This window comes from Cololabis saira, chromosome 18 (assembly GCF_033807715.1).
Source record: "Cololabis saira isolate AMF1-May2022 chromosome 18, fColSai1.1, whole genome shotgun sequence".
NCBI lineage: Eukaryota > Metazoa > Chordata > Actinopteri > Beloniformes > Belonidae > Cololabis > Cololabis saira.
Window position 1 is genome coordinate 30,176,269 of NC_084604.1, and position 12,409 is coordinate 30,188,677.

Sequence of the window (12,409 nt, forward strand, 5' to 3'; positions counted from 1 at the left end):
GTTCTACATTTTTTAATCAGGGAGGAAACAGGAACTGATGTCACTGGGTCACAAACAGGATGCTGTGATTATAACACAATGAAAATGCCTGGCCATGTTATGGACACCCAGAGGCCAAAGAGCAGAGCCCTAGCATGTGCGATCAAGTGTGAATGAGGGCGTGTCTGCTTTTAGGTGTGAGTATGATGATGGTGGGAAGAAACCTTTGAGTGCCTTCAGACCAAAGCATGTTGGGCTCTAACTGGATGATTAATCATTGTGATAACATGCATGTTTTCCCTGAGCTCGGGCCGGAAGATCCCCTTACCCATTCTTTTTATTTTTTATGCACGCACGTCGCACGCACACAAGGTCCTAGATGAGGATACCCAGGTCAACCGGCTGACAGGATGTGTGTGAGGGGAAAAAGCTACCCAGATTTTCTGGCGAGTGTTGATTGCTAGTGATTAGGGGGTGTTGACTGTTGCGGGACCTCTGTTAATTGGAGGCAGTAGACATTTCAATCATGTGGATGACACGTTGACAGAGAAAAAAAAAAGAAAAGATTAAGATCCATTCTGCTGCATGTGTCTTTTCTATTATGTGGAACCTCTTGGAAAAGAAAAGAAGACCAAGGGGAAGGAAGATTGATGAAACTTTTCTCTCTTCGATTTCTTTTTATCTATATGGATTCTTCACAGATCCACTGGTTTCCATCTGGTTTCAGGCGCCCTTCTGCTAACAGCCCCGGTGCCAGGTCCTCTCCCCAGCTTTGTTTGCTGGAGTGGGTGGTACGGGGCCGGGCATTGAAATATTGCTCCTAACCCTGAGGGGGCGGCAGGCAGTTGGGGAGCCTGCGAGAGGGCCGGAGTGTATTTTTTTACGGGAGGAGGTCTATGCACTCTGTGGGTCATGCACGTAGGGTGAGAGGCCTGGCATATGCTGCTGTTTTTATGGCACCGCAGACTCACTCCGCGCTCCCCCACGGCATCTGTTTGGCTGGGCGCGTGTGCGCACGGATGCGTGTGCGAGCATTATGATGGGTGAGGGGCTGAGGTTCCCCTTTGCCCCGCGCCTGGCTTTGTTTCACCGTTTCCAGCTTGAGGGGGTGGTTTCCGTGGAAACGGATTTGAATTTCAAGCCAATTTAGGGCCAGAGAGAGAACAAGGGGGTGGGTGAGCGCGGGGTGGGGGCCAACAGCGTTTCCAGGAATTACTCGAGGCACTGATGCTCCAAGCAAGGGGCCTTTTATGTCTCTATGTACCGTCCAAATTATTACATGAGATGATGTATGAATGCGGGAAAGCAACTGAATTTCATGGTCTCACAATTTTTCCACGATTCAAGAAGTGTAGCCGTGCAACATGGAAAAGGCAGAGGAGGACATTTTTTTAAGCTCTAAACCAGTTTCAAATAAACACAAGACACATTTGATCATCATTTTTAGCCAATGTTATTAATTAAAAACACCTCAAAAATAATTTCCTTTTACATTTACTGACAAACAGTTTTCAAAGAAGTTTTATTCTTCAGAAGTTTGGTCCTTATAAATATGCATTATATACAAAATAATATTATAAAACATATAAAGAGCAGTGTGTCATATTTAAATTAAACTCTAGAGATAATCATTTAAAAAAAAACTTACATTATTGGTTTTGTAAATTTATTATAGGCAGGCAGTGGTTTGACAGTCTTTTTTCTGCTTGTTTCGAGTGTCTGTTTTTCTCAGTCGGGTTGCGTAAAACAACACATTTCCATTTTCTCTTGGATCTTGCTGGCACAGCACTGACTGTCAGGTTCCCGTGGCTTTTCTCTTCAAATCCTGTTGATTAAAAGGTATTTTCCTTGCTGATTTTTTTCCCCTCCTCCTCCTCTTCTTCCTCTTCTTTTTCTTTTAGTGCAAATGATCCAAGAACAGACAAGGGCACAATTTTTTTTGCATTCAAACACCCCCTCCCCTCCCCTTTTTTTTTAAGGCTTCTAGTGAATTTGGGCTGCATACAATCGCCACCAATTCCGCTGACCAAGTCCAACCCGTCTCTTTCACATTAGCGATAGTTGAAGATTAGTTTCAGACATTCATAACTTTCACTGTTGGTGAGGTTGGATTGCGACAGCGGGCGAGTTCACTCATCTCGACCCTGAGTCTTGCATAGCAGGCGAAGCTGGCAGGAGTGAGTGTTGGGGAGGGGGTTTATTAGAGGGATCAAATCTTAGGCACCTTTTTTTTTTCTTCTTTTAAGCTGATTGGTTGGCTGTCAAAGTCTTTTATGATTATCAAACAAGGCCAGGTCAGATCTGAGGGGCAATGATCCACCTTCATCTCCTTTTTACTGTCCAAGATAGCCAAGATTATAAACGAGCATTTCACTGACGCTCCGTCAGTTGTGCAGTCAGTCTATTTTGCCAGGTTGTTTAACAATTGTCACAACTAAGAGAGGTCCTTCACTGTACATGCTTTGCATACAAACACCCGGTCAGCATAAAGTTTCTCATCTCTTTTTTTTTCTTCCATTTCTTCTTGTTTTCCTTTTTTTGCAGAGCAGAGGTCTCCTCCCTCTCCAGTTATTCAGTGTTCCAGAGCAGCGGTGAACATCTTAAACAATCTCCAGTCTCTTCTCGGCATTTTGTAAACAATCCACAAAATTATATTCTGCGTTGATTGTGTCTCCGTCCTCCTTCCCTTGCTTTTTTCTGACCACTCACAGCTTATACCTGAAGGAGAAAGAGAAGCAGGGACAAATTGGAGTGAAACCAAATCAGTTTGTTGTTTGAAAAATGTAAACAAACTATAAAAGCAACACATTTTACCGAGCACGGTGTCAGCCTGTGCGCTTCAGTATCACCACTATATTTAACTTGGAGGTAAACGTCTTAAAAATTCCTCCAAATGCCACAGCAGTAAAACATAGCACCTCTGAGACCGAGCAGAGCCAAACATGTGGGAGGAATTATTGGGAGTTGGGGTTTTAAGCCATCATATGGCCAAGATACAAAATATCCAGTATAATTTACAGAAACCAATAATGCCTTTGACTAGGCTTTCCCCCATCTTTAGTAAAAACAGCAAATCATAATCCTGCAACAAATAACACCAAATATCAGTCGTAAATGTTGGTGCACTGCTGTGGGTGATGTAATACACTCAAGACGGAGAATCTAAGAAAACACCGATGGAACTGGGATTTATTTCAATTTAATTCAAATATATATTTGCCTTACCTCAGTTGCTATGACGCATTCCCTCCTCTCCTCTGCTATAACATATACTGACTGGTACATGGAGTCTCTTGAGGAGCATATTGTAGATATTCTACACTCTGGCTTTTCACTGCAAACACAAATCACAAATTGTGTTAGAGCAAACTGGAAGCACATGGGATGGCTCTGCATTCCATATATATATATATACATACAGGACAGCGAAAAGGACAAATAACTCAAGTACATATAAACTCAGCAAAATACAGAACCGCCCTACAAGGAACCAATAATGGAACTAATTGAGTGGGAACTCTTATTAACGTTCACACTCAGTGGCATTTATGCATACATGTCTAAAATGAATGGTATGATAACTATAAATATATATATTTTTCAAAATATTTAAATATGCATTATCACAAGAAACATGGTAATGATCAAATGTACAAAAGTAAGTATGGGTCCTCTCACCTGTACATTCTACTCAAAGGCATTTTATCTTCTTTACACTTGTCATAAATAAGACTTTTATCCTCCGGGGACTTCTCATCCTTGAACTCTTTTGATTTAGAGTTGTAAGAGTCTAAGTGATAGTTTTTATAGATAAAGTTCGATTTCTCGGAATCACAGTCCACCTCCAGGCTGACTTTTTGGTTGATGTTTTTCAACTGCGACGCTGGGATCAGGTTGTCCTTCTGCACATTGGACAAGTTGTTCATAGTCTCCGTTTCTCCTTCCTGTCTTTGCGCCTGCCTTTGGATGTGCCTCAAAGCCAAGCCCACCATGCACAAGAGCACCAGCAGCGCCACAAGACCCACAGCCAGCGAGACTGCCGCCCACTGGAAGCCATCTTCGCTCTGCACTGCAGGGGAGGAGAAGTATTCACACTGAGACCCGGTGAAGCCAGAAGGGCAGATGCAGGCCGCCGGGGATTTGCCCGGCCCTCCGCCTCCAGTGCAAACGCCTCCGTTGAGGCACGGCCGAAGTAAACACTCATCCTGCACTCTGTCGCAGTTGCGCCCGCTGTAGCCCGCTGGACAAGTGCAGACATAGTCGTTGATTCGGTCTTGGCAAGTGCCTCCATTGAGGCAGGGGCTTCCAGCGCATTCGTTGATGTTGATTTCGCAGCGCTGGCCAGTGAATCCTGCACGGCAGCTACATACACGCATACCACCCTGGATCAGACACAAACCACCTACAAGGAGAGAACACCATCAGTAAGTATCAATAAATATAGATTTTTTTAAATATAAACATTTCAACATCAAGTTATAACAAAATCAGAGAAAAAACCATGATCCCAGCACCCCCCCCCAGCTCCCTGAGGCCACGTCGGGTTCACACATTTCCATCAAATTCAGTGTGACCACAGTACTGTGTATTGTTCTCCCAACACAGAACAATCCCAGAGCCCACCATGTTTACAAGAACACAGAAACTGAACTGCGCTTGGAAATTTGTCCCGCTTTCATCAACAACCGCAGCAAGCTGTGGTGACATTTACAAGCCACTGCGCTGAGCTGCCGAATGTTTATATGGAAGACAATAGACACCAAGTTCCCACCAATTCCTGTTGTTCCACACTACTTCCAGTTGCAGGAATTTGCAGTGGGGAGGGGTTAAGGGCAAAGAGGAGAGGAAGACCGTACCATTAGCGCAGGGAAGCGACGTGCACTTGTCCACTCTCTTCTCACAGTTGAGTCCGGTGTAGCCGCGGGGACACTCGCACATGTAGCTGCGACCACTGTCCTTCTCCAAGCACTTGCCGTTGTGGAAGCACGGGGAGTCCGCGCACGTCAGCAGGCTGTGCTCACAGTGGGAGCCCTCAAAACCTTTGGGGCATGTGCACTTGTAGCCACTCTCCAAATTCTTGGGGATGAGCAAAAGAAAGAGAGCATGGATGAGCAAGCAAATTGAAAAGAAAGTTGATTACCAGCACCTTTTTTTTTTCTTTCTTACTTACTGTGCATGTTCCTCCATTCCTGCAGGGGTTGCTGTCACACTCCTGCATCTCCAGCTCGCAGTTCACCCCAGTGAATCCAGGCAAGCAAGTACACGTATAACTCCCTTGGCCTGTATTCATACAGGTGGCGCCATTCACACAGGGATGGTGATGGGTGCAGAAGTTCAGGTCTGGAGGAGGGGGGGGAGAGGAGGTTTGTTTATAGGGTTCCTGGGGGAGGAAGAAGTGCTATCTATCCCGGATGTGTGTGTGTGTAAAGCTATGAATACACTTTAGAGGAAACCCAATTTACTAATGCTTTCAAGTTGATTCAAATGAAAACAGCACACAAGTAATATGAGAGGATCTTTTAGAAAGGATCCGCAGCAGTGCTCCAAGTTGTGTGGCGTACCTTGGTCACATAATAGGCCTCCCCAGCCCTCCTGGCAGTTACACTGCCACGGCAGCCTGCAGGTACCGTGCTTGCAGGCCGGGTACTTCTTGCACTCGTCGCAGAACGTTCCTTGCCAACCTTCTCTGCATCTGAAAAAACGATAACATATACTTGATTACTTGCTTTTCCCTAATATTATGGGTCTTGTGGTAACAAAACTGTGGTTAATGTCAGCTATCGTTTAGTCGCATAGTATATTCATCGCTGCTGCAGCACAGTTGAATACCATTATAAAAAGATAACTAAATCCGTTTCAGAAATCTGAATAACCATAATGTCAGCTCTTCTTTTCAAAGTGACGTACAGTTTCGCATCAACACCACTACTAAATCATTTCTTATTTAAAATAAACACTTTTTTTTCAGACATGGTTTAAAATTATACAAGCACTTGAAATAATATACTCATTAAAATGATACATTTTCCTTGAAAGTTTTTTCCCCCAACAGGAAGATTTTCTTATATTTCTCTTGAACATCTGTTTCTCTGCACAGTGTAAGCTGTGAGAACTATGAGACGGCAGGATTTAGGAAGAACTACTAAAGTTACAGCACTGAGAAAGAGCCATGGAAGCAGCTTTACTTTGTTTGGTACCTCAAGGATTTATCCCCAATTTGGGTCAGTTTTTGTGCAGTGAATGATGGATTTAAGTCTGAAAAGGGGGCAAAATAGACTTCAAGAGGAATTTCTCCCAGCGCGATGCATGTATGTGTGTGTGTGTTTTATTCAGGCTGGCGAGTGAGTGAATGAGACAAGGTAGTGACAGGAAGGGGACATGGGAAGAAGTCAGTGAGTGATGCAAGACAACCAAAGAGGGCAAGGACTGTACTTTTTTTTGATTTAGTGACCTCCATCCTCTCCTTAATGACTCACAGGGACTCAAAAATAGCATCTTTTTTTTTTTTTCAAAGTAATTTAAACTGAGCTTGGTTGTACATCAACACTATTTGTGGAAGACCGAAAATTGTGTTTAAAGAAACACAAGTGAGGCCTTCCACAAAAGCAACCAACAGCGTTCCCATAGGCGTTCCTTCTCACAGACCAGTCAGCACACATTTCAACACTTCATAATTGCTGATACTTACACACACTCCCCGGGTTTGGAGCAGTTCCCATTCCTCTCGCTGCAGCCCTCAAGACAGATAGCTAAAGAACAGGAAAAAAAAAACAAAACACAAAGATAAGTCTGTTACTTGGGAGGCTAAATGTCACATTTCACACAATTGTCAAGAAGACAAGTGGCAATTCAAAAAATGTAAAATGGTTAAAAATAACAGTTAAGACAGTGAGAATGTCCCACAGCCTTAATCCCCTCACACTCCATAATAACAGTCAAGGCTGAAGAGCTCCCATTTTCTAGAAATAGCAAAGTATGAGGGTGTACATTTAAGTAATCCATCTCAACTTTCGTCATTTGATCTAAACCTGTCCCCCCCACCACCAACACACACACACACACACACACACACACACACACACACACACACACACACACACACACACACACACACACACACACACACACACTTAGAGGGGGCTGGAGGGCTGGGTGGGCGTTTGTTTGTCCTGTTTTAAGTGTACCGCTCCCGCATGACACTGATTCGGGGCTACATATCAGGCGGCTGACAGTAAGCGGCCGTCTTAGTCCCGAGCAGATGCTCGCTCTCAATAGCAGACAGCTGTCACTATTGTTGTTTGTGGTGTGCCAGAACCATATTTGCAGCTGCTACTACCGCGGGCCCAACAATGGAGGGGCTAAACATCGGTGGCGCGTGGCGGATAATAATGCCGCGATTAACCTTGGCGCGTGCGGCCGCGCGGGCCCCGCCCACCTCCCTTTTATGGATTATGTTACCGGGCACGCACGTACAGTGTGTTCCCTGAAGACACACAATATAGTTTTAACCTACACAAAAAATGCCAATGGAAAATGGCATTGAGCTTTTGAGTTCACAGGTTTTTTTTTTTTTGTTTTACTACAACTGTAGTCTGACTACAGCAGTGGTTCCCAACCTTTTTTCCTTTTTTCCTTGGAGCCCCCCCCTACTTGTGTCTAAGACCAGCCAGGCCCCCCGACCCGTACTGTACTAGCACCAAATTAGTCTTTAATTGAAAAAAATGAACATTAATTATGTTTTTTGATACATTTCTCTTTGGTTTACTCTGTATACATATGACTTTGTTTTTCTCCAATGTCACCAATGTATAAAATACGCACAAAAGGACATACAAATATTTCTGAAAAATGTCTCTTTTAATATGAGACCAACATTTTTTTAAATGTTTCCTTTAACAACCTGTCGGAGTAGATTAAATGTTGAGTAATGATATAATAATAAGGAATGGAATCATTTCCTGTGTTTGTCACCAGTGTATAAAAAACACAAAAAATATTCATAAATTATTCCTAACAATGTCTTATGAATGACTCATTCGCAAATTTTTACAACTGTATAATTTCAAAGCAGACAAAGTTTTGTGCCCCCCCCCCAGAGATCTCTGGCGCCCCCCCAGGGGGGGGCCCGGACCCCAGGTTGGGAGACACTGGTCTACAGTCATGGCCTTTGAGGCACAAATATGGTTACAAGTTTTCCACAGACTTTCTGTTTGCACTTTTGTTATTGCACTACAAATGTGCACTATTACAGAATGGATGTTCTGCTTGCTTTCTATTGTTTTATATTAATTTATACAATTTTAAGTTAAGAAGGACAGGTTTCTGTTTAAGAAAGATACTTATTTTATTCGGTTCATTTAGTTATTTTGTATTAAAGTGAATTGCTGGATAATAATTTGTTTTCCATGTGTTCATGGCATTCAAAAATATGCATCTAATTCAATCCAGGTTCGAGTCAAATAGTTAAAAAATCGTTTCACTCACAAAAAAAGGGGCTAAAAAAATTCACCACGCCAGGAAGGGTGAAGGCAATCGGGTTGGCCGGCCCTGCGGATGAGGTGTCCCTTATTTATTTTTCAGGGAATTGGTAAACCTATTCCTAGCTGACTTTTTTCACGGACCCAACCAGGTAAACACTCACCTGCGTGTGAACTCATTTGAATGGAGACTTGCTAAAAGCTCTCCATGTTTAGTTTTACTGCAGCGGACACTTCATTCAGGTTCAATTATCATCCTTTTGACTGCTACCGTCGTGTTAAACCGGAATTAGCCATGTATGTGTCTCCTTTTAATGTGCTTGAAAACAGCTCACACAAATGTAAACTGAACCCAAATGACCCTGCACGTTCAAATGTGTGTATGAGAGTGGAGGGGAAATTATGGCGTCTGGAAGATGCTCAATCTGTCTTTCTCATGTATATTTTCTGTAGTCACTAACGACTGATGTGTGTGTAATTGCAACACGTGAGTCCATCTGGTAAGAATTTGGCGCCACAGTCAAAATAGCACATGCCAATTTCTCTTTCACCACCATGTGACACAGATGACAGATCCACTGTCACCAATGTGGTCACATATCCAGCACATGGTAACTATTACACTCACAGCCTCCTTCCAATCTAGTCTTTGATTAATTTGTGTCTGGCAAGAGGGGCCCTTTGGTATTGCGGGGGGCCAAATGGCATCGGGCTTCCACACGGGCTCATTCAGAGTGTTGATCTATGGTTTGGCCAGGTTGGTTTGCACATGTTTAACGCTGTCTGAGTTTTCACAAACCCACAACCATTCACACGTCAGAATTACATGACTCCAAATTACATCGGTCACAGAGTAATGGTTTCTTCCCCAAAATTGCCTGTCAGGCTTGCAAGATATCATTAAGCCATGTCTAAGTTCTTTAGCTTCAGAGATGATGACTTAGGTTATGGCTTGCATCTTCAAAACGACTAGAATCCAACTTTTCTCTTCAGGCACACGCCGTAAATAGCGCTGGGTGAAGATCAGGCAGCGATGTAGTGGCAGGCCCTATGTGCTAACAACTGTTTAAACAAGGTAAGTTGTATCTACCAACTCCTGCATGATCACAGATTCAAGAGTATTTAATCATATGTGCTCAAAGCAAAATTGGAGGGCAGTAACGAAAACTGACACAACTAGAACAACAATGAAAAGAGCAGACAAAGGAGCCAGCTAAGTATAAAAAGCCTCCAGCTTGATTACTTACGTTCTTCACAGTATTTGCCCTTCCAGCCCGGCAGACAGGATAGCTGTCCATCTCTGGTGCAGGTGTAGTGGCCAAACCGGTCATCTCTGGGCGTACACTTTTTGGAACAACTTTCTCCATAGTAGCTTTCGTTGCAGATGAACCGGTAGGAATATTTCAGCTCTGTGTGATTTTTAGTCAGTGTATCCTGGGACCATTCAGTTCCCACACCCAGCTGTTTTTGGACTGCAAAAAGGCTAATCAGAAAGTCTGGGTTGTTGGTATCTGAAAGAAGAGAGAAAAAAAGGTACCAGAATGAATTCAGGATGCATTTACTTGAAATATGCCTCTGTCCAGGAATGCTTATGGATTTATCTAAAAAAAAACTGCATCATAAATAACGTGTGGGTTCAAAAGTCATCCACTTTTGCTTTAATAATCTGCCCAGTACCAAGCTGCATCCCTTATCAAATCCCATACAGCTTAGATGAAAGATAAACTCAGGTTGAAATTTCCTCTTTCTTTCCGTCAGCAAAAACATTCCCAGGCCCGGTCCCCTCTTCCACAGGGCAGAACAGAGTAAGGTGTAAAATACAGGAAGATGTAGTCAGGGGTTTTTGGCAGGCGCTGTATATTCTCACCAAAGCCCACAGCTCTTTCCCACGCCAAAAATAAACCAGAGGAAGTTCAATTGTATTGGGTATAAGAATGAAAAAGGTGTTCTGAAGTTCATAACAAAGGAATGAATAGGCGTGAAAATTGTCTGAAATTATGGGCAATTGACAGGAGGCGAAAAAGAAAAGATTTAGCAGCATTTTTGCATTAAATACTCCTAATTTTGCTTTCAGTGTGCATAACAAAGCAAACTAAATTAAATTAAATAAAAAAAAGAAACAAACAGGAGTAGTCTGGTGTGTGCCACAGACAGAGCTCCCTCCTGTGGTTGTATATGTTCCACTTACCTACAGGTAGATTTCCATAAGGTGAATGCCAGGCTTCAATTATTAATGAAAATGACCCCTAAGGAGAAAAACAAAAACTTTCAGTCAATAAATACCATACCATTGGGTTTTACACTATAATTTAGGGAGTATTTTCTGCTTTTCTGCTTCGTTTTCTAAGCTGCTGCCTTTTTTTTCTTCTTTTCAAAGATCATTCTCTTTACTAGAGCTTGAGTGAGCAAATGCGAGTTAGTGATCAATGCACGTCCACTGTGTTTTGAAGCAAACGACGTCGCAGCAGCCAAATCTGTTTGTCGGCAGAGCATTACCTAATGATATGGATTAGATGAGCTGACCAATAACCGCATGCGCTCCCAAAATGCATAGCAGTCCCCCCCCCCACCCCCCCGAAAAAAACAACACAACATCAGTTGCTGGAATAAGGGAAAAATGAAAAGTGCTCCACGCCCTTACCGGCCATCCGAACTTGAAGGGGATCTGAATCGGTCTGGGTAAAGTGCCACTGTCCTTGGCGCTGAAAGAGTTCGTCCCCAACACGGGTGTCATCGTACTTCCAAAGACGCAGTTACCTGGCAAGACCACGCTCTGGTAGTTCTTCAAGCATATTCTGAAATAAGTCCTGCAGCTGGGTTTGCACGCGTTTCCATTTGACAGCAAACCCTTATGATTTTTAAATTCGTGGAGCTCCAGCTCAAAAGCTCCCCATCCAAACACCTAAAAAGAGAAGGAAATATTATTCAACAAGGCTCAATTTTGGAGTGAAAACAAAGAGGAGGTGTTTTTTCCACAGAGGTCTCAGGACCCCCCGGGAGGGGTTTATATACGTCCACCCTCATACCTGTGATATCAACGTGGTGCTGAACGCGATGGTAAAGGTGAACCAGGCTGCCATCCTTCTCGTTTCTCCAGGGCAGCCGCGTCACCAGCCAATAAACCCGCAAAACCTTCTTATTCCCAAGTACTTTGCAACACCGAGGGAAACGAATAAAAAAAACCCAACAACAACAACTCTAAAATATATAAATCCCCCGCTCCAAGGAAGTCCAGTAGCTCCCTTGTTGCTGTGCGTCAAAGGCGTCCAGAAGAAGCAGTTCCAAATCTCCAAGTTATCCAAAGGTGCAGGGAAGAGCAAATATCCACGGCTGTGCGTCTTTTCTCTCAGCTGGCGTCCTCTCCCTGCATGGCACTGTACTCCACAATGTGTCCCTCCCTGCGGACTGCGAGGCTCAGAGCTTGTTTTGGTTATGGACTCGGTGCGTCAGTGCGCCACGGATGTTCATCACACTTCTTATTACTAGTGAATGAATCGTAGTGCGTCTCCTCCCACATATATAGACTTGCAGTGCGCGGCTCATTACATAAACTGTCAGTCAACCCGGGCGGACACCGCCCACTTTTACATGCAAGCCCCCTTTCCCCATCCACCCCAACAACAATTATCCCGATTTAATACCCACTGGCACTTAGATGAGTGACCACCACGGATACTGGACGATTATTAACAAGCCCTAACATCTGTTGACTTATTTTTAGCGCACAATATGCCGGACGCACATTTAACACGTTTAAGGGACAATGTGACAGGACAATGTATGAGGGCTGAAACTTGGAGAATGGGGAGCAGAAATTCAGCCACACAACCTATGTTTTTTTTTTCTTCTTTTTTTTTTTTAATACCCTCTGTTCCGCTCAATTGCACGGCTAATTGGCCCTCACGCCGATGTTGGAGCCCATTTCTCTCTGTGGAGTCATATGCTTGTCTCCC

The 12,409-nt window shown here is 43.6% G+C and overlaps 1 protein-coding gene across 1 annotated transcript; it reads right to left on the reverse strand.

Annotated features, from left to right (window-relative positions):
* Positions 1-1,456: 1,456 nt before the first annotated feature.
* dll4 (delta-like 4 (Drosophila)) lies at positions 1,457-11,929 on the reverse strand. Its single transcript, XM_061746790.1, has 11 exons — positions 11,483-11,929; positions 11,098-11,358; positions 10,645-10,702; positions 9,704-9,967; positions 6,668-6,728; positions 5,541-5,671; positions 5,150-5,319; positions 4,836-5,055; positions 3,658-4,381; positions 3,205-3,313; positions 1,457-2,697 (listed from the first exon to the last, which is right to left on the reverse strand). Exons 1-11 carry the CDS (start codon positions 11,534-11,536, stop codon positions 2,692-2,694), a joined length of 2,058 nt encoding a protein of 685 aa, XP_061602774.1. The 5' UTR covers positions 11,537-11,929; the 3' UTR covers positions 1,457-2,691.
* Positions 11,930-12,409: the final 480 nt, after the last annotated feature.